At 49.4% G+C, this 22318-nt stretch overlaps 1 protein-coding gene across 1 annotated transcript in view; it reads right to left on the reverse strand.

The window, feature by feature from the left end:
- Nucleotides 1-8749: 8749 nt before the first annotated feature.
- Nucleotides 8750-22318, reverse strand: part of STXBP1 (syntaxin binding protein 1) — an 86734-nt gene continuing 73165 nt past the window's right edge. Inside the window, exons 17-20 of the mRNA XM_011931343.1 lie at nucleotides 21266-21351; nucleotides 18883-19037; nucleotides 16947-17072; nucleotides 8750-10683 (exon numbers count right to left, since the gene is read on the reverse strand). Of these exons, the coding sequence (XP_011786733.1) occupies nucleotides 16963-17072; nucleotides 18883-19037; nucleotides 21266-21351 (351 nt within the window). The 3' untranslated portion in view covers nucleotides 8750-10683; nucleotides 16947-16962. The remainder of the gene's footprint in view (nucleotides 10684-16946; nucleotides 17073-18882; nucleotides 19038-21265; nucleotides 21352-22318) is intronic.

The raw sequence follows: 22318 nt of genomic DNA on the forward strand, positions 1-22318 counted from the left end.
CGCCCAGCCCGAAGAGCACTTTCTTTAGCAGGTCAAGTACTCCTGATCCTTGGACTGGAGCCTGTCTGGCAAACAGCTGAGTCTTGATTAAGTGCCTTCATTCATTGATTCATTGATTCATTCATCGATTCATTCATCCATTCCCTTTCTTTATTCAACGAATAGATCCCTGCTCCTATGCCCTTATTAAAGTGAGTGGCCCTGTGTGTGTTGGGGAAGATGTCAATCAGATATGAACACAAGTAGCAGAATTACACCTGTGATTTGGTACTGTGATATGTTAACTTAAAAAAAATCACATGATTTATAAATTTGGGAAAGGAGAGGAGGAGACTTCTTTAGAGGAGGTTACAGCCTGCAAGGTGGTCATCCCACAGGCTAGGAAGCGTGCCTCCAGCCAAGACCACAGACAGATAGGAGGAGGGATTGGGGTAGGCGATTTATGCTGAATGGGTTCACTAAACATACACATTCAACAGATTGCAGGAGGGGCTATGAATATTCATGAAGGTAGTTCGACACATGCATATTGAACAAACATGCATGTACCATTCGATCCATGTTTACTTTGGGGTGGAGACTTGACATTTAAATATATTACAATTAGGCCCTATTCGTCAAAAGGACTTTTCAGAAAATGAGGGCAGGCAAGTGCACAGTCTCTGTAAACTGACCAGACCCAGTCCATGGTCTTATCTGGAGAAAGTTGCTGAAATCAGCCTCTTGTCCAATGAAAGCTGTAGTTATGGCTGGTGGAACAGGTCCCTCAGCCTCTGGGAACAGTCCCTCAGCCTCTGGGAGCTGGGTGAATTATAATTGTTTTAATGTTGCTTATCTCCAGGCCATCTAGAGCTTGTTTAGCTGCTAGAGAAAAAGAAAAGCTTGTGGCAAGTGTGGAGTGTGTGACTTAACCCTCACCGGCCATGGCCCGAGGTCCTGTTTATAATTTGACACTGTATTGCCATAAAGAGTCTGTTCTGCCAGTCTCGTGATCTCTGTTTTAACGTGAATGCTGGTCAGTTGTTTCTAAACTGTAAGACGGAGGGGCTTCATGAGGCGTGTCTGACCCCCCATCTCATCATGGCTGAAAACTGTTTTTAAGGTTTTTCTGGGGTTCCTTAGCCAAGAGGGGCTCTGTTCAGTCGGTGAAGGGCTGATTTCATTTTTAGTCGACAGAGGAAAGGTACAGAGAGCTCCAAAAGCACGAGGAGGAGCCAGGAACAGCCCCCATCATGGAGGCGCTAGGCTTGGAGGAGAAGGAGATGCTGCCCATAAGGGGGGTGTGTGGGAGGTGGAAAGACAGCACAGGGCCTAAGGCAAGAAAAACAACTCAAGTTTGATGAAGTCCAGAGAAGCTGCAGCTGAGAGAAGAAGGGAGCAGGCAAGAGGGGGGCAGAGAGACAGCCTAACACATAAGCTTCCTAGACCGGAGAAGGAGCAGTGCATCATCTGATCAGCAGCAGAAGTGCAGGTTCCAAGTTGCTTTATTTTTATTTGACTTTATTATTTTTTTGAGACAGTCTTGCTCTGCTGCCCAGGTTGGAGTGCACCACAACCAGCTAGCGTTTGTATTTTTAGTAGAGACGGGGGTTTCACCATGTTGGCAAGGCCGGCCTCAACTCCTGGCCTCAAGTGAGACCGCCCGCCTCGGTCTCTGAGGCACTTATATTATTCCCATTATGTTGATGTGAAAATTGAGGTTAAGTAACTTCTCCAGGTCACACAGGGAAGTCAGGAGTCAAATCCCAGGCTCAACTCCGTAGCCCGTCTGGTAACGATTATGCAATAAACACTGAGAATTAACAGTGCCTGTTCTCCTAGGAAGAGACTTTTCTGGTAACAGCTAACTTCCAGAACCAGTTCTTTTTTTTCCCCGATAGCCCATTTTATTTTGCTCAGCACAGTCTCTCATCCTACTTTAGGGTATCACATGGACAAAATATGGAACGGTTCACCAATCTGCGTGTCATTGGTTCCAATTTTAGTATTCCTACTGCCTAACCCAGCACCCAAACAGAATGACCAACACTTCACAACCCGGCCTGGGAAAGCCAGCCAATCAGCAATCGTCTTACTCCAGGAACCCCCCCCCCGCCCCGCCTCCAGGGCCAGAGATGACCAATCCCTAAACATCCCGGCTAGTAGACGCTTACTAGCCCCGGAAGCCCGGCCTCCCCGAGCTCAGTCCCGAGGCCGCGTCTGACCCGCCGCGTGACCGGGGTGGGGTGGCGGCCTTTTCCTTGCTCACAGTGTCTCGGCCTAGAGTGTCGTTTCCGCGTTGGTTGAGGGGCGCGCGGGCGGCGGGGCAGAAGGCGCCCTGGCGGCAGCTCCCGGTGGAGTCCCACTCTTGCCGCAGCGCCGGGCGTTCCCCGGGCATTTTGGCTTCTGTGGAACACCAAGAAGTTGTCCTTGGCCGGGCACGGTGGTTCACACCTATAATACCAGCACTTTGGGAGGCCAAGGCAGGCGGATGACTTGAGGTCATGAGTTCGAGACCAGCCTGGCAAACATGGTGAAACCCCATCTCTACTAAAAATATAGAAATTAGCCTGTAGTCCTAGCTACTCCGGAGGCTAAGGAAGGAGGATCGCTTGAACCCGGGAGGTAGAGGTTGCAGTGAGCCGAGATAACACCACTGCACTACAGCCTGGGTGAGACTCCGTCTCAAAAAAAGAAAAGAAAAAAAAAAAAGTTGGTTTTGTGGGAAGCCGCTGCTGGGACAGGGACAGCTCCAGGGGCGGCTAATTCAGGACCTTTAACCCACCTCTTCTTTTTTTGTTGTTTTTTTTTTTGAGACAGTCTCGCTCTGTTGCCCAGGCTGGAGTTCAGTGGCGCGATCTCGGCTCACTGCAAGCTCCTCCTCCTAGGTTCACGCCATTCTCCTGCCTCAGCCTCCCAAGTAGCTGGGACTACAGGCGCCTGCCACAACGCCCGGCTAATTTTCTGTATTTTTAGTAGAGACGGGGTTTCACTGTGTTAGCCAGGATGGTCTCGATCTCCTGACCTCGTGATCCTCCCGCCTCGGCCTCCCAAAGTGCTGGGATTATAGGCGTGAGCCACCGTGCCCGGCTCTTTTACTTTTTTTGTAGAGATGAGGTCTCACTATGTTGTCCAGGCTGGCCGTGAACTCCTGGGCTCATGTAATCTGCGCTCCTTGGCCTCTCAAAGTGTGGGATTACAGGCATGAGCCACCGTGCCCAGCCTGTTTTTTGTTTTTCTAGTAGCCATTCTAATAGGTATGGGGTAGTATTTCATTGTGGTTTTGACTTGCGTTTCCCTAATGATTAGTGAAGTTGAGCATCTTTTTGTGTGCTTATTTTCCATTTGCATAATTTATTTAGAGAAATGGCTATTCAAATCCTTTGCCCATTTTTTTTCTGGTTTTGATTTCATTTATTTTTAAATAGATTTGGGGTCTTGCTGTGTTGCTTGGGCTGGTCTCAAACTCCTGGGCTGAAACCATCCTGCCCCCTCAGCCTCCCAAGTAGTTAGGACTAGAGGTTCATGCCACCATGCCCAACTTCTGCCCATTTTTAAGTCAGATTGTTTTTTTGTTGTTGAGTATAGGAGTTCTTGGATCTGGATATTAGCCCCTTATCAGATACGTGATTTGCAAACAGTTTTTCCTACTCTGAGACTGACTTTTTCACCCTGCAGATTGTGTCCTTTGATTGTAGTTTTAAGTTTTGAAGTAGAACAATTTACCTATTCTTGTTTTGTCTGTGCTTTTGGTGTCATGTGAGCACGCGATTTTAATGATAAACAGAGCAAGCACTATCTGAGCACCTCCCCTTCATAAAGAGGCAGCGCTCCCACCAGGAGGAGACTCAAATCCTGCTCCACACCATTCAACCCAGTTGTAAGAGGGACCACAAGTGTTGACAGCATCCTTCTACATAGTCTGCCACGGACACTCCCCACCAGCCAACAGTGTCATCTGCTCAAAGGATGCTGGAGGTCATATTTTTTGTAGAGATGGGGTTTCACCATGTTGGCCAGGCTGGTCTTGAACTCCTGACCTCAGGTGATCCACCCACCTCAGCCTCCCAGAGTGCTGGAATTACAGGCGTGAGCCACTACACCCGGCCAGCAGTAGCTGGTTTTACAAGCTTCGTGGCAACAGTTGGTGCCACTTTGTACTCCAAGGAGTGTAACTCAGATCACTGTCTCTGTAGTTTGAGTTTCTTCCCAACCTTTAGCAATGGAATTCATCAATTTCATTCTAGAATGTATTCTTTAGTGCTTGGTCTGGAAAAATGTGCTTGGCTTATGGACTAGGTTACTGTGCTTCATTTGAAATTGATTGAAATATTTAATTGAAATAACTAAAATATTTCAGTGTGTTCATCCACTCTTTGACAATGTTCTTTTATAACAGGTAATGCACAGGGTACCAGGCAGGTATAACTCACTGGCCCAGGAAAATCCAATTTTTATTGTACCACTTTATTTCCATTCTTTTTCTTCTTTTTTGTTGCTTGCATAAAATCATCATCCTTCACCAGTCATTTGTTCCAGCCTATACAGACTCACACTCTGTATTCACACTGGAATCCCACTGTCTGCTTATGCCGAGAATGTTTTCTTTCTTTTTTGAGATGGAGTCTTGCTGTGTTCCCCAGGCTGGAGTGCAATGGCACAATCTTGGTTCACTGCAACCTCTGCCTCCCGGGGTCAAGTGATTCTCCTGCTTCAGCCTCCCAAGTAGCTGGGATTACAGGTGTCCACCACCATGCCCAGCTAAATTTTTTTTTTTGTATTTTTAGTAGAGACGGGGTTTCACCATGTTGGCCAGGCTGGTTTTGAACTTCTGATCTCAAGTGATCCACCCTCCTCGGCCTCCCAAAGTGCTGGGATTAACAGGCGTGAGCCACTGCACCCAGTTGATAATGTTTTTCTGATAGTGGAGGGCTCTGGAGTCAGATGGCTGTGTTTAAATCTAGTCTCTGCCATGTACTAACTGGAGGGCCCTAGCCAAGTTGCTTTGTCTCTGTGTGGTTTTGCTTCCCCATATGTAAGTAGGGCTAATAATGGCACCTAACTCGTACAGTTGTTGAGAAGATGCAGCAAGTCACATATAAAGCACTCAGTGCCTGGCACATAATAAGTGCCATGTATTATTTATTTATTTAGAGACAGGGTCTTGCTGTTGTCCCAGCTGGAGTGCAGTGGCACAATCACAGCTCACTGCAGCCTTGAACTCCCGGGCTCAGGTGATCCTCCCACCTCTGCCTCCTGAGTAGCTGGGACTACAGGCACATGCCACCATGTCAGGGTCATTTTTAAATTTTTTGTAGAGACAGGATTTCACCATGTTGTCTAGGCTGGTCTCAAACTCCTGGGCTCAAGTGATTCGCCCTCCTCAACCTCCCAAAGTGTTGTGATTACAGGCATGAGCCACCGTGCCTGGCCTTAATGTATAACCACAATCAGAATGATTGTATTAATACTTTTTTTTTTAATTCAATGAAGCACTTTTAAGCCCATGGCTCATTTGAAATTGAAGATATAAGACAACAATAATTACCATCCCTTCCCCATGGCCAGTCACTATCCTGACTTTGGTATTTGTTATTTCCACACGTGTTTTCACACATTTACAACATATGTATCCACAAGCAATATATGGTGCTTTTTATGAGGTTCTGAAGTGCCGTGGTTTGCCACGGTTACTATGGGACTGAATGAAGGACGAACGCAGAAATGAAAACTTAAAAGAAACTGTTTTAAAGAAGTGGTCGGGGGAAGAAGGCGGCTCCCTGCTTCTAGTGAGCAAAAGCAGCAGCTCTGAGCTTCTACAGCCCTTCGTATTTACGGGGTAGAAAGAGCAGGGAGGAGGAGGTAATGACTGGTCAGCTACTTAATTGATCACAGGTTCACATTATTGCTAACAGGCTTCAGATGCACCTAATCACAAGAAAACGGCGCTTAGGGCATAACTGCCCTTTGCATTCTTTCTGGGCGGCAGATGCAGTTTGTCAGTTTGCCAACATTCTGCATTTATGAGAACAGTTTGCTGTTTACTCATATAGGCTCCAGGATACTGAGTTCATCACAACCCTCACTCTTTCAGCCTGCGACGTTGAAGCTTTATATAAATGCACCGTCCTGTCTGTATCCTCCCATACTGTGCTCTTTTCACTCACTGTCAAGTGTCTGAGATCTATTCATGTGGCTATATGCAACTGTGTGTCATGCATTTTTAACTGCCTTAAACTCACCATTGGGTGAATATACAGTTTATCTGTTCTCTTGTTGATGAGCATTGGGCTTTTTAAAATTTATGAGACTATTTATTCTTTTCTCCCCAGGCTTGGCTTGGACTCATCGTCACTATCATCATCATCAATGGCTGAGCCCTCACTGTGCTTCCTGGGAGCTGGGCTCAGCTTCCCGCCTCCACGGGCAGTACAGGAGGGAACAGAGTCACCTGTCAGGATCATGTGGAAAGAGGCCAAGGGTGGATTTAACCCAGGTGTGCTGATGCTCAAGTCTGTGCTCCTAACCACTCTGGCCTTCTGCTTCCTCAGGAACAAATGCTTGGTGTCATTTTGAGGGGGGTGTACAGGCCCCTGGCAGTCTCTGCTGAGCCCCACAGCCTGGACCAGGGCCTCCGGAGAGGCACAGTGCCTGGCTGCAGCTCACAGACGTGGCTTTAGAATGGCTCAGTTGGTGCTTTGGGTTGTTTTGGAACTCCCTGCTCCTCCAAGGATATTTAACACCATTGGAGACTTTTTAGCCTGTGGGTTCCATCTCTGCTGGTAACACAGAAGGACCAGGGCTTTGGCCCAGAACCTAAAGGGCCACACTCATTTGCTCTTGGGTGGCAGTGAAGGGATGGAATGGAGAGAGGTGACGAAAGCTGGGACAGAAGACTTCAGCAACAACCAGGGAGATACTAGAAAGCCACTCCCATGAGCTTGGAGGGACAGATGATCCCAGGAAGCAGCAAACAGTGCTGCTTTTGCTTTAATGTGAATTTGGCTTAGAACAATTTAGAATTTTTAAAATTCCAATCTTAGATCTCGTTCCAAAACCTTCTGTTTGCTGGTGAACTAACTAATGATAGATAATGGGGGCCACAGTGGCTCACACCTGTAATCCCAGCAGTTTGGGAGGCTAAGGCAGGCCAGTCGCTTGAGCCTAGGAGTTCAAGACCAGCCTGGGCAACACAGTAAGACTCTGTCTCTCCAGAAAAATACAAAAATTAGCTGGGCATGGTGGCACGTGCCTGTGGTTCTGTGGTTTCAGTTACTCGAGAGGCTGAAGTGGGAGGATCACCTGAGCTCGGGAGGTCAAGGCTGCAATGAGCTGTGATTGGGCCACTCCACTCCAGCCTGGGCAAGGGAGTGAGACCCAGTCTCAAAACAACAACAACAAGAAGACAATGGGTGTCGGGAGTGAGCTTTCTGAATTTCTGCATCTCTCTGAGCCTCAGCTTCCTCATCTGTAGAATGGGAGAGGATCTGCCTAACAGGCAAGTAACTGACGGGCCTGGCATGGTCAGTCAATGGTTGTTATATCCTTATGAGACATGTCTCACCAAACTATAGCAGGCTATGGTGGTGCAAATTCCACCCACTGCCATCGAGTTGGTAGCTTTCTCAGTGCCGTAAAGGAGATCAGGACCAGAACGAGAATGATGGGGAAAAAGAAGTACAGACAGAAGTCCCTACAAAGGGTCTCACTCCCCTGGGCCCAGCATTCTAGCGAGTTTCCTGTGTGGCCTCAACCCTCACCTAGGGTCCACTCTGAGAGCTGGGCCCACCTCACCGCAGTCTTTTCAGGTCATGAGCAGGTTCCAAGACAAGCAGGACACGCACCAGCTTCCATCCTGGAGAGAAGTTCATTATACACGTAGGGTGGATGGTGCAGCAGGAGGAGCAGAGGAGAGGAGTAATGCTGGTGAAGTGACCTCACTGCGTGACCTAAATACACAGGCACCACATGATTGGAGAGGGAGCATCTGCAAAGATGGAGCCCCGCAGTGTCTGCGTTAGAAAAGCATTCTTTTTTTTTTTTTTTTTTTTTTTTGAGACAGAGTCTTGCTCTGTCGCCCAGGCTGGAGTGCAGTGGCCGGATCTCAGCTCACTGCAAGCTCCGCCTCCCGGGTTTTACGCCATTCTCCTGCCTCAGCCTCCCAAGTAGCTGGGACTACAGGCGCCCGCCACCTCGCCCGGCTAGTTTTTTTTTTTATTTTTTAGTAGAGACGGGGTTTCACTGTGTTAGCCAGGATGGTCTCGATCTCCTGACCTCGTGATCCGCCCGTCTCGGCCTCCCAAAGTGCTGGGATTACAGGCTTGAGCCACCGCGCCCGGCCTAGAAAAGCATTCTAAGGCTGAGGCGGGCAGATCACCTGAGGTCAGGAGTTCAAGACCAGCCTGACTAACATGGCAAAACCCCGTGTCTACTAAAAATACAAAAATTAGCTGGACATGGTGGTGGGTGCCTGTAATTCCAACAAGGAAGGAAGAGAGGGAGGGAGGGAGGGAAGGAGGGAGGCAGGCATTCTAGATAAGGAGAAACGCGGTGGAAGAATGGCCTCATCTCTAGGCAGCGTCCTGTTGCAGCTAGAGGCCCAAGACAAGTTCCATGGCTAGTCCCCAGTGCGAAGCAGCTACAGATTTAATGCAAGCCACGGGGACCTGACTCCATGCCACAGCTCGGGGTGGCCGCCTCCTCTGTGATGAACTACTGCAAAAGCTTTCTCCTTCTGTTGCCCAAAGGAAAGCCAGACTAGAGGCCCCTGGACACCAGGAAGGGGTGCTGATTTCTTTATTTATTAGACTCAAGTGCTTTAGTACAGAATGGTACAGAGATGATATATGTTTGTGCTTCAATACTTTCAAACACTGAGATTCTGATAATTTTAGGGTAAACAAGTTTCAAGACAGACTAGCTTTTTTAAAATATCCTTTTGATAAATTATTTTCATATAAATAACAGAGAGAGGGAAACCAACATCTTCGACAAACAAGGTCCTGAAGCATGAGCACTGTTTGGTCCGAGGAAGGGGACAGAACAAGCAGCGGGAGTAAGATACCCGGAGCAGGTGCCTGCGGTTCTGTCCTAAGGAAATCAGGTCGTATAAGTTGGGAGGGAGACGGGGAGAGATCTGACGACTAATTTCAGTGCAAGGGGAGATTTCAAAGCCTTGAGAAGAGAACACCACAATGCAGCGAGCGGAGAGGGCAGGGAGCAGGCTCTGAAAGGGAGGTGGAGGTGGCGCCGAGCTCGTGTACAGCACTTTGTGAGGACATCACTAGACGAGTAATACACACATGGCTTGCGGGAGGTCAAGGGCGGCGAGGGGGCTGGGCAGGGGACATTTTTGTGACTTCCACTGTTATATTTCACGACAACAGCAGCAGGACAAATGGTGTGCTCACCACTGGAGAATGAGAGCTGCTGAGTCTTGAGGATGGCGAGACAGCCTTTCCTGCATTTGCTGCTTTAGTTTCTGCTTTAGAGCTAAGTTTTATACAGAGAATAAAATGACCATCTTCTCTTACAAACACGATGACGTATGACCCCACACGACACAAAATAAGGTATTATGAAGTATCTGAAACTGAGGATAATCTGACCGAAGATGTTTGCCGAGAGGGTACAGGGTCTGTGTGAATCCAATGGACCAAGAACCTTCTCCACAGCCATAGCCCTCTGTTCAGGTATCTCCAGAACCCATCTGTTCTGGTTCATTCCTGACCCTTGAACGAAGGCTGACTAGGGAAAATGAGCTGTTGGGGTGATGCCTGGGGACAGAAGGGCCTGGGCCACAGGCTCCGGACTGTTTTTCCAAAGAGATGGAGGCTCCCAGCGGGAGTTTGCTTCTCACCTGTTGGGGCACTGTGACTTAGACTAGAGGACTTCCCTCAGGATCACAGCGCTGTGGACACAGGCCGGGGAGGAGGCAGTTACGGGCTGTGGAGGAGGACGCTGGCCTGGCTTCGTGCGGACACCCCAGCCTCCACCCACAGCCACACCACTGGGGGCATGAGACACTGGGAAAGGCAAAGAGGTCTGTTCCACCTCAGACCTCCTGAGATGTCCCGATTGTCACCTCCCAGGTTATTTGGATGAGAGCAGGCACTGAGGGGTAGAGACTGGAATGAAGATAACAGATTAGTCCTCAGTGTGAAATACTCCAGGAACACAGACATCTCTATGATTCTCAACAAGGACAGGAACAACCCCAAACAAGGTTTTAAAAATACCCAAATTTCTACCGTTCCATACCCAAGCAATGTGCACATGTCACCCAGGGTTATGTACAAGGTCACAAATCTTAAATAACGGGGAGGAGGCGTCCATTCATCTTAACAGTCCAGAAACTTCTCCTGCTGCACACCAACTGCACATGAACTTCTCCTTTCAGGATACATATGTAAGATACTCTTTTAAAAAAACACAATGCATTATTTTCTTTTGTTTCAAACAAGAAGAGGGCATCACTGAACACGAGAACGCAGTGGCAACAGTGCCGGCCAGGGCGTGCAGGGCTGGGGAGGCAAAGGACGCAAAGGAACTGAGGCGGGCGGTGGTGGGAAGCTGTGGACCGCTGTGGGATGGGGCGTGTTTGGAGGGGCGACTTATTTTTTTAACTGCTTATTTCTTCATCTGTTTTATTCAGTTTCTTCAGCGTGTCCAGCAGTTTCTGTGGGGTGAGGATGTGCGTGGATCCTGGAGGAGGCAGAGAAGACAGTGAGCTTGCCAGTTCTGGTTTCTAACACTTTTCCTTTCCTGCGCTTCTCGACTGCCAGATCTGCACCCACCCCCCTCCCCCACCCTGGTCTGGGTCTAGTGGAAGCAGGGAGGGGAGCGGGGGTTGGGATTGGGGTCCCGTTGCAATAGGCCTGGGAGATATTCGGGGGCTGTGGATAAACAAAACACATCCTCTGGCTCAGGCAGGGTCCCAGGCTGCACCAAGGAACGAGCCGCCTCGCCATCAGGGTGCAGAGCCATCTACAGGTGATGGGCAGTTGCATTTCTAATTCACTCTTAAACTCCAGGTGAAGCCGGGGAGAGAAATTCCAAACATGGCAAGGGGGAAAGGTTGAAAATGGAGCCAGAGTTGGTAGGGGGACCATGTGTGGAAAGCACGGTGCCTGGGAGAGGATGCTGACAGGCAAAGCCCCCTGGGAGAATCCACTGACCTCTGGGAGCCAGCCAGTTGGTACTGCCCTGGTGGGTGGGACCTCAGGTGTGAGAGGGAAAGGGCCAGGGGACCTGAGGCCTTACCTTGCAGAGACCGCGTATTGTAAGAGATTAGAAATGCTTGCAAAAATTTAAGCTAATGGAATTAGATATACTTCTACTGCAAAAATAAAAATAAAAATAAAAATAAATGAAAGTCTTTTTCATAAGGAGAGAGAGAGAGATCTAGTAAGTGCAGTAAAAAAAGATGCATGGGTCGTGTGGTTTGGACATGGACTTAAACAGAACAGAGGTGACTGGGGTGGTGTGTGGGTGAGCATGAGGCCTGCACACATGCAGCAGTGCGCTTCAAAGAAAGGTCCTGGTGGGAGAGAAGAACGGAACAAAAGAGACCCGTACTTGAAAATGTGCCTCCCTGGAGACGTGGCAAAGGAATGGGCCTTCATGGGAGCAGAAACCACTGGATGCCAGATTTCCACCACAAGGGCAGGAAAAGAAGGCTTTGGCTGGCTCATTGGGCATGACTCCAATACCAGGGTCCCTATGCATTTGACTGCTGACTACTCACTCAGCTGACCCAAGACTGCTGGAACTGCAGCCCTTCCTGGTCACTCCAGACTAGCAGAAACTTGGAAAGCCCTCTCTGTTCTTCCAACATCCCTTTCTCTGCAGTTCAGGCCCCAGCTGCCCACTCCTGGCTGAGCAAGGAACTTGTCCTCAGATGGACGCCCTGTGCATGCGGCCTGCAGGGGCCCTGTGCTGGAAAGCTGACTCATTATTCTGCAGACTCGAGGCTCCTTCAGCAAATGCGATGCAGGTTTCAGGAGTGTGTCCCTGGGCTTCTTTATAGCACTCCTTTCCCCTGAAGTCCACTCATTTCTGTGACCTTACCACTCCTCCTGCTTGTCCTAAAAGAGGCCAAAGGCTGATGTACAAATGAGGAGCAAGGACGCACATTACAAGGCTTGCCCCAGACCCTGAAGAGTGAACCATTGCCAGGATGGGGGGCCTCCAAATTGCAACTCCATGTAGCCCACGTGTCCAAATGCTGAAAGATGGCCTGTCCTGCAGAGTGTGGGGATTCGCTTGGGAGCTTCCTCATTAAAGGCAACAGCAAGGAGCGCATGTGCCAGAGAAAACATCCCTGAGGCCCTCCTTAGCCATCCAAATGACTCCAGGAAATAACAGGGCAGACTCATCTTAGAGGATGCATCTGAAGGAGTTCCTCTGATCAGATGCTGATTCCAAAGTCTTCCCTGTCTTTGCTGATATGTAAATCTAGGATTTGGGGGAGGTCAGACAGAGGTTAGGGAATTAATGCACTAGAAGTCTCATATTATCTAATCACTGACCATTCATTGCTCCCAGTCTTGACTGAAGAACAATTCTAGGACTGAGTACTGGAGACAATCAGAGAAGCCTCGGCAACAGGCATGGGCCTAGAACTTCACCTGTGTAGTTTCTTTAAGGGAACCAGACTAGCTGGTGTAAATGCTGACCATCAGAAAGCCAATTCTTCACACTCAATCATCCGTGTTGTTTTAATCAATTGGTCAAGCTTCTCACCACTATAAACATTGCAAATTAAGCTGAGTGAGTCCATAATCCACATTTTGCACACGTTCTCATTTTGAATCCACAGATGACTGACCATATTGGTTTTCCAGAATAGAGCAGCAAGTGAGCTCTATTGCTCTGAGGGTCCTATTTAGTCCCTATAACTGGAAGATTATGAAATGTAAACAGTGGTCTCTAAAAACTAAGTTGAGGCCCATCCACATGACTGTGTACATGTTTTCAAAGCTGTGGGCCAGACACAGCAAGCTCTGATGGGACAAAATCCTTCTTTCTACGCGGACAGAATCTGAAAACCGAAAGTGTTCTTGCAGGCTAGCTGGTCCAATCATTCTTGAGTTTGGCTGAAGCAGACCTACTGACTCAGAATATGCAGGGTGGCGCCAGAAAACGTGTACATTTAAGAGCAGCCCAGGTGAGTATGATCGTCAGCCAGGTGTGGAAACCTGGGATCCGGCCCTCCCCTCTCATCCTACACATGGGACACATGAAGGCCAGAGCAGTCAGGTGCTTGCTCAGGGTGGGTGGCACAGACAGGAGAAGCAGTGCCTCCAGGCTCTTGATTCTCGGGACCCTGTGGCCCCTGGGAGGGGAGGGGAGGGGATGGGCAGGTGGATGCTTAAATAGCAGCCAGCCAATAGGTGGGCCTGAATTCAGATTCAAATCTCTGAGTCCCAAAGAAAAATGAAACGTACCTGATCCCAATCTGGAATGAAGCAAAATAATCAATATAAAAACCCTCAGACTTTCTCCCAAGTGGCCCCCATGTACTACAAAGATCTGATCCAGTCTTCAGCTCGCTCTCATTTGCTTCTGACAATCTCCTGGGTACTCCCCAGTGAAGAGTACTTTTATCATAAACCAACCAGAGCAGAGAGGTGAAAATCTAATCAAAAGATTTCATTTCTTAGACAATGTGGAGGGATTGGTGAGGATTTAGCGAGAGTTGTTGGTTAACCCTGACCTCGGGGGAGCCAGCCTCAGCTACAGGAGGGAGAGGAGCCGGGAAGAGAGGGTGTGGCACCATCACCCATGCACAGTGTCTGCTAGGAACCCTCTCATTTGCTGCAGGAAAACTCATCCTCTCTTAAAAGACATGTTGGGCCAGGCGCAGTGGCTCATGCCTGTAATCCCAGCACTTGGTAGGCCAAGGCTAGAGGATAACTTGAGCTCAGGAGTTCAAGACCAGCCTGGGGCAACATGGTGAAACCCAGTCTCTACCAAAAACACAAAAAAAATTAGCTGGGCGTGGTGGCGCATGCCTGTAGTCCCAGCTACTAGGTAGGCTGAGGTGGAAGGATCACTTGAATCCAGGAGGTCCAGGCTGCAGTGAGCTGAAATCATGCCACTGCACTCCAGCCTGGGTAACAGAGTGAAACCCTGACTCAAAAGAAAGAAAAAAGACACAAAAGATATGCTGTCACAATGCTGGTCTTTAGGACACTGAGGTTCTCTGACGGTTTGCACTGTCCTGCACTTTGGTCACCTGGCCGATCACAACAGAAGAGGGCAAGTCAGACCTTAATCTGCTTTCTGACCTCACTGGTATTAGGGTTCTGTGCCTTGCTTAACTGAATGCTCTAAAACCCAACACCACTCAGCAAATGATTTCAGAAGCCAGGAATATACGGAGTCTCTTTACTTTTTCTATTTGTTTTGATGGCAGCTGAGACCTACTGTGCTGATCAAATATAACGCAAAGGAAAATACTCTGCAAAGAAGCAGCTTGTTCTGAAGCAGGGAAGCCCAGAACTCATCCTAGCAGGAGCTTTTGCAGTTTGAGCCTGTGATTCTTTCAGATGCTGCAAGTGGTCTGGTATTGCTGCAGACTCAACTGAACATTTGTCTTTCTAGAAGTCTTAAAATACATACTGCAGCAAATCCATCCACCTACCTGCAGTCTGCACACAGAACCAGATGTCTCTGATTTACAATCTATCAAGGTGCTTCTAAGGAATGATTTGTTTTTTTTTTTTTTTTTTAAAGAATGGCTTTTATTCACCACATACTGGCCTTGCTTTATAGGGACGGCCAGCCCAGGCAGGATGGGAGCTATAGCCCAGGGCTATAACCAGGTCCACTTTCTGCTTTCCCAACTACTTTCAGTTCCTTAGCACACTGCTGCCCTGACCTTCATGTCAAGGAAGGCAGAGAGGAGGAGATAAAGAGCGTAGCCTTCTGTTCCTACCTTTAGGAGGAAGCATCATTTTCCTTACATACACAAGCAGCTGCTGATGCCACCTAGCCAAGGTTCTGATGGGCCATTCCCCTGAGGCTCACCAGAGAGTGAGAGAGTGGGCAGGACTGCATGGTTTGAGGCACAAATCATAATCACTGAATGTACAGAATGTCAGAGGTCCTGCATGCCTGGGGGCACTGCGATCCAGCTTCCCTGTGCTCCTATGCTACGGCCGAGAGAGCGAGGGTATCTTCCTACAGCCATACAGGTGCCCATGGAGGAGCTGGGGTAGAGGCCAGTCCTCCAGGCTCTGAGTCCAGGTCTCTCTCCACTGCTCACGGGGCACTCAAGCTCTGTGACTCACTGGGCCACATCTCAGCTCAGGTGAAGGGGCTTTTCAAGGGTCCATTGTCAATAATATACACAAAGTCAGGCACACAAAATATGGCCTCATGACAGAATGTATAACAAGCTAAGGAGTCACCGATGTGATGATGGAAGTCTGCCATTTAAACACATAGGAGGTTCCCATCATATCTGAAGGATGGAAAGACAGAGGAGGGAATGAGGACAATTTTGAAGATCAAAATTTGGATAGTTGGCTGTGCGCGGTGGCTCATGCCTATAATCCCAGCACTTTGGGAGGCTGAGGCACGCGGATCACCCGAGGTTGGGAATTTGAGACCAGCCTGACCAACATGGAGAAACCCCGTCTCTACTAAAAATACAGAAAAAAAATTAGCCGGGCGTGGTGGCACATGTCTGTAATCCCAGCTACTCGGGAGGCTAAGGCAGGAGAATTGGTTGAAACCAGGAAGCGGAGGTTGTGGTGAGCCGAGATCGCACCGTTGCACTCCAGCCTGGGCAACGAGAGTGAAACTCCATCTCAAAATAATAATAATAATAAATAAAATAAAATTTGGATAGTCTACTAAGCAGACAACAGGTTCTGGGTAACAAGCTTGGTGGGAGACAGAAGACGCTCTCTAAAACCACACAGAGCATTAATAATAGGTTTATGCTGGGCACAGCGGTGTGGGCCTGTGGTCCTACTCGGGAGGTGGAGACAGGAGGATCTCTTGAGGCCAGGAGTTTGAGGCTGCAGTGTGTTGTGATCACACCTGTGAAGAGCCACTGCACTCCAGCATGGGCAACACAGCAAGACCCCATCTTTAAAAAAAAAAAAAAAAAGAATACATTTCTACTGAAAGGCTCTCGGACCTTACCAAGGGACTTCAGTGGGACAGAGAGGGGTATGACTACTCAACTCTTGAAAGGATCCACAGAATTAAAAGTAATTACTAAAAGAGCAAATGACTGTTAAGTGCTGTTTCCTACAGAGGAACATGAAACAAAAGCTCTTCCCACTAAAGACTGGAGCTCCCCAAGGAGATGGCGGCTTGTGACCCAATTACCCCTTTTCACTTATTCCTTGAGAAGTGCCTGTCCTAGGAAAAAGGTATTCACACCATCTGTCCAGCTACCACTGACCTGGGGTCTATTCTGTGTTCCCTGCCAAGCTTCCCTCATGACCAGCCATCTCCACCACCGCCTGCCTTCCTGGACAAGGTGTTCCCGGAATGTCCACTGGCCTCGCTCTCAGACCCCCACGCCAGCAAAATCAGGACACTTTAAATTCCCTGTGGGGGCCACAAATTCATCCCAGACCAGCAGACTTGGGCACTGTGCCTCAGGCATGCCCCAGAATTCCAGCTCCCTCTCTGACAACTGTTCACAGCAGTCATTATCATTTTTGGTTTCTGCCCAGTGGCCTGCAGGCGTCTGACTGAGCAGTGTGGAACCCAAGGCATGAGTGAGCCAGCAGGTCGGAGCCCGGAGGGTTCATGGCAGGGCTGTGAGGGCAGCACTGGACACATTTTCAATCGGTGTTGAGAACTGCAAGCATTTTCTTGTTGAAACAAAATCAAATAAATAATAAACTAAAAAGGAAGAAATAAAGAAAAAGAGTGACGGAATAATCAAAGAAAGCCCTTCAGAGTGGAAGAGTTTCTTTTCTGTAATAAGCTGCTTTTACTTTGTTTCTTTGGCTCTCACTCCATTGTTGGAGCCTGATCCTCAAAAGATACCCTAGAGGACTCCCTGAAGTCGGGGTGTCTCAGGTCCATGAGAAATTTGGTGGGAGTAAGAATGTGAGTAGAACCTGTGGGAGAACAGAGGCCAGCTGACTGCTTGAACAAAGGTACGTCACAGGAACATGCCAACTTAGGCCTACATTTTATGCAGTCAATGAGGTATGAGAAAGCAAGACACACACATGCGTGCATGCATACACACACACACACACAAGCGCACACACACAAGCGTGCACGCACACACATGGCAGCAAGGCGGCTGGCATGCACAAAGCAGGGGAGGCAACACAGCGGACGTCAGCTGTCTGTGCGAGGCCCCTCCATGAATCTTCATGGGCAACTTCATACCCCCAGGTTCTCACCTCCCAATATATGGAACCTCAAGTCAGGTCTAAAGATGAAGGGGAAGATTTACACCCAAAGCCTGGCTGTGACAGCTTCTGTCCAGAAAAGCTGTGTTTGAGCTCCAGAATTACTCCCTACATTCATGCAACACATATGCAAGCAGGGAGCAGAGGGCTTTCTCACCGGGGCTATACAACAGGAGGAAAAACAGTTATGTGGAGAGCTGGTGACCTGACATGGGAAGCTGGAGGGCTGCGGCGGGGAGGTACAGTCTCCCCACTGGATTGTGCTCTCAGAGAGGCGGCTGACAGCCCCAGATCCATCTTGAAAAACCCAGGAACAGCCATGTGGACTGGTCCATGGAGTCTGCTCACTTGGATACCTTGGGGGGGGTGCTGTGACTTACTCACCCCAAATTGGAGGTATAAAACCACCACTTGTTATTGAGATAATGACTATGCCTGGGATTAAGACCAGTGGTGGGCACCTATGGCAGAAGGTCAGCGATGCCTCCCAGCCGGGGCAGCTCAGGGCCTCTCCCTGTAGCAGTTCATGTGTAAGTGGCCTGAGAAGCCATCCTTGGTCCTGGAGAGTATAATTCCCCACTGGGTGAGGCGCATACCCCTTTCCAAATGGAGGCCAAGAGCCTTGGCCTCTTCCTGCTCAGCGTGAGCCTGTTTCCACTGAGAACAGAGCCCGGCCAGAGTAGTGAACATGACAGCTTCTTGCCAGACAGTGTTGAGAGGGCCCCCAGGCTGGTGGGTTCCCTCCATTTTGTTAAGTGCAAAACAGGACAAAAAGGGAGGCATCTGGAGAAAGCAAGACTTTTCTTAGCTCATTCATCTTCTTCCAGCCCTAAACATCATAGAAGCCCCCAAAGGCAAGAAAAAGGAGAAAAAGCTCCTGCTGCGTTAAGTCAGCTCCTATGAGTTGCTTCCTCTATTTTGGAAAATGAACAGGAAATACGAGAAAGGGCATGGCAGAGCTAGAAAGTGGTTGGAGGTGGCTGGGGGAGTCCTGAGCCGAGTCCAGCGGTCAGGCAGTAGTTTCAGGCAGCACCTGCTCACAGCTGTCCGTCCATCTCCACCTGACAAGTGAAGAAGGCAGCGACTGACTGCCATTCACTGCCCATTTCTGCCTGGGCATGGGGCCAATGCCAGGAAACTGACAGACCTCATCTTGGGCCTAGTTCAATGCTGTGAGTATTACTGATCCCGTTTTGTTGAGTAAGGAAATGGTTAGAGAGCTCGAGCCACTTGCTCAAGGTTCCCCACTTGCAGTTTGCAGAGCAGGAATCTGAGCCTGAGTCTGCCAGACCCTGCGATCAGGCACTTCCTACCTCATGAGGCTGCCTTCCACTGAGAGACGCAGCAGGGCAGACCAAGGAGGGAACCCTTGGCCTCTAGCTTCTGCTGTCCACAGAGACTACGTTTTGTGGGTCAAGGGAGTCTATGACAGAATGCGACACCAAAGCGTGGAATGGAGTTGAGGTGCGATGCGGCGGCGCCTTCCGCTGGAAGCATGGTCACTCACCTATCAGCACCTCCCACTTTCCGTTGGCCTGGGTCACCTCGTAGGCGCAACGCATCTCATTCAGGCTCACGCCCCCAAGGATGAAAATGATGAGGCGGGGGCCACTGCGGTACTCGCCTGGGGCCTTGTTCTTATGCCAGTGCCCATAGCGGGCGCTGAGAGAGAGAGAGAGAGAGAAAGGGAGAGGGAGAGGGAGAGGGAGAGGGAGAGAGGGAGAGAGGGAGAGGGGGGGGAGAGAGAGAGAGAGAGAGCGCGCATATGTCAGTCAGTTTATCTGCACTCACAGCATCTAGTGCTTCATACCCCAGTGGTTTGTTTACATATTAGCTCTGTACACTTGTGCCCCAAACAGAGTAGATGCTTAGTTTGTGTTGGCTGAATTTCACTGCAATGCAATTTTCAAGTGGTCTGGTTCCCAGGAGAAGAGTCACTATGAACGCCTGTGCTGCTGTGACCTTGTCACTCTTAGAAACATGCAGGCGACAGACAGGATCAGTTCAGCTCTGAGGTTTTGCTGGGTCAAGTTCAGTAGCACCCCCCCTGCTACAGGCTTATGCAGACATCTACCCCAAGTCATGCATGCCTCTGAGCTTGCCTGGGACACTCTGCTGTCAGTGCGCAGTGATGACAGTCTAAGATCTGCCTTCAGGCTGGCACACAGATCCCCTGAAAACATGTACTGAGTGAGTGCCTCTTGGAGGCCAGGGCCTCCCCAGTACCACATCCCAAGGAGACACAGGCCTTGACCAAAAGGTCGTCGTTGAATGGGGAGGTAGGGAAAAGGAAGTGAGCCCAAATCCTGGTCTGATGAAGAGCTCTGTGCTATAGGGCCAAGCACAGGGAAGCCCTGGAACCCTGTCCAGGCACCACTGGGGAGGCTTCTCCATCCCTGAGCTGCCTTCTGGAAATCGCGGCAAAGCCAGGCAAGAAGAGTACTTCAGTGGTGGGGCTGCTCCCAGAGGGGCCTCCCTCGGTCCCCGGGTTTCCTTCAATAGCCTTTACCTTTGACTGAGAAATAGGAACAAATGGGTTGTTCCCAGGTTAAGAAAATGAGAAAAATGAGATGAAAGGAGCAAGTCCTTTCTGGCCACTGCAATGCATCACCTTTCTTCCTGACTCATGACAGCCTTACAGTCACTTTCCAAACCAGGAAGAAGCCTGGGGCACCATTTGGGCCAACAGAGAATCTCACTGTCGCTTTCGTTCCTTGTGCAATCATTTGACATCCCATTCTCATCACCCAGCCTGACTGTGGCGCTACTGGGGATTTTGTATTTTATGCCATGTTTGGCAATTTTCGTTTTGCCTCTGCTGCCATGAGAAGGGCTGCACAATGACACAGAGGCCGCCACAGGCCTCTGGCCCAGCTGAGGCCAAAAGTGAACACAGAGAGAGGAGACGCAAGAGAGAAGACAGGCGGGGAAAGCAGGAGAGGAGGGACAGAGACGTGCACATCCTGGGGTGCCAGGAGTGGCACAGCTGCAGTGCCAGGGTTGCCCTCTCGAGCTGATAACTCTACCATCCCGAGTGTGTGCTCAGCCCTCACTGTTCTCAGGAGCCACTGTGTGGAGAGACCACGTGTGTTACCCACTCGTCACATGTGGGCTGCTCCACACTTGGACTGCAGGAGTAAAGCTATGAACGCTGATGCACTGCAATTTTAAACAAGGTGGTGAGGCAAGATTGGAGAAGGTAACGCTTGATTAAAGACCAAAAGAGATAAGTGGCAAGCCATGCAGACGTATCTTTTGTTTGTCTGTTTGAGACGGAGTCTTGTTCTGTCACCCAGACTGGAGTGCAGTGATGCAATCTTGGCTCACTGCAACCTCTGCCTCCCGGGTTTAGGCAATTCTCCTACCTCAGCCTCCTGAGTAGCTGGGACTACAGGTGTGAGTCACCATGCCCAGCTAATTTTTGTATTTTTAGTAGAGATGGGGTTTCACCATGTTGGCCAGGCTGGTCTCAAATGCCTGACCTCAAGTGATTCAACCGCCTTGGCCTCCCAAAGTTCTGGGATTACACGTGTGAGCTACCGTGTCCAACCCATGCAGATATATCTGGGGACAGATAATTTCAGGCAGAGGGAAAAGCAAGTGCAGTGGTCCTGAGGCAGACGTGGGCCTGACTGTTCGAGAAGTGTGAGGAAGCTGGCATGGCTGATGCGGAGTAAGGGAGGGAGGTGTGAGGGATGAATCAGAGAGGAACAGGATGCTGGAGGGGGAAGGGCCGTGGGGCCACTGTGCAGACCTGGCCCACGCTGCAGCTGTGGGGAGCAGCAGCGAGAGGGTTCTGGCAGATCACATAGCCACACAGTGGGACTGCTGCAGAGCTGACATCCAACCAGAGCTGGCCCCGCTGTCCTTGCTCAGGGATTTTTACCTACCTGACGGCGGTCGTACTGAAGGAGGCAGAGGATCGGGTAGAGATATAAGGGTAGTGCTTGGTGTCAAGTTTGTCCTCAATAGTGTCCTAGAAGGAAAAGAGACAGATATTAGCTTGCCATCTGTCTGAAAAATGCTGACGGGAACCAAGGCCAGATGATCTGGAGAACATGTCACTTGGCAAAGCCATGGCCAGGTTTACAGCAACCAGAGCTCCCTTCCCTGCGGCCAGAGGTGCCTAGCACAGGGCTCAGTTATAGCAGATGCTTTGTAACTGTCTGCTACACTGAGATAGCCTGCTTTTTAAGAGAAGTTTTTTCTTGCTTCTCTTCCAGTTTATTCACTTTCATAATCGATGTGAGGTTTTATAAATGATGCATTCTGTCCAATAAATCCCTGATACTTGCCATCAGCCTTGTAGAAACCAGGCACAAGCAGTCTCTCCTGCACAAAGGAGTCTTACCCACTCCGTTTTTCAAGTGTCTAATTATCTGGTGGGTGGACTCTCACCATCTACCTCCTGCTGCCTAGAAATCCACACTCTTCCTTACAGCTCCCACATGAAGCCTACACATGTCTCTTTAGGGGACTGGAGAGGAGGGGGGAGCAAAAGGGAGCAGAGAACAAAGGAGGGAATGAGACAGAGGGGTTGGCTATCCCAACAAGCAAAGAGATATAATTGGTTTCTAGATGTTTCATGTTCACCCATCCTTTTAGTTTGTGGATTTTAAAAATGGGAGCTGACTCACTCTATATATTTAAAATTCCTTTATATTAATGTCCAATTAAATAGGAATACCTGGGCTGCCAGGAATTAACTAAGGGATCCCGAGAAAAACCCCTTCATTCTCTAGACCCTAGTTTTGTTCACCAATCAAGTTGGAAAGATCCAGTGGTGCGGGATTCTATGCAGGGTCTCTTCCCGCTACAAGGAGAGAAGGGAGTGACCCCACAGGGCTACAGTGGTGGCCACCACCTTATACACCTTCCAGCCAACAACTGCAAAAACCTGCTGCACTAGAGGCTCTGTGCAGACGACACAGCAGCTGAGGGGA

The sequence above is a fragment of the Colobus angolensis genome, unplaced genomic scaffold, assembly GCF_000951035.1.
Source record: "Colobus angolensis palliatus isolate OR3802 unplaced genomic scaffold, Cang.pa_1.0 Scaffold9, whole genome shotgun sequence".
Classification (NCBI taxonomy): Eukaryota; Metazoa; Chordata; class Mammalia; order Primates; family Cercopithecidae; genus Colobus; species Colobus angolensis.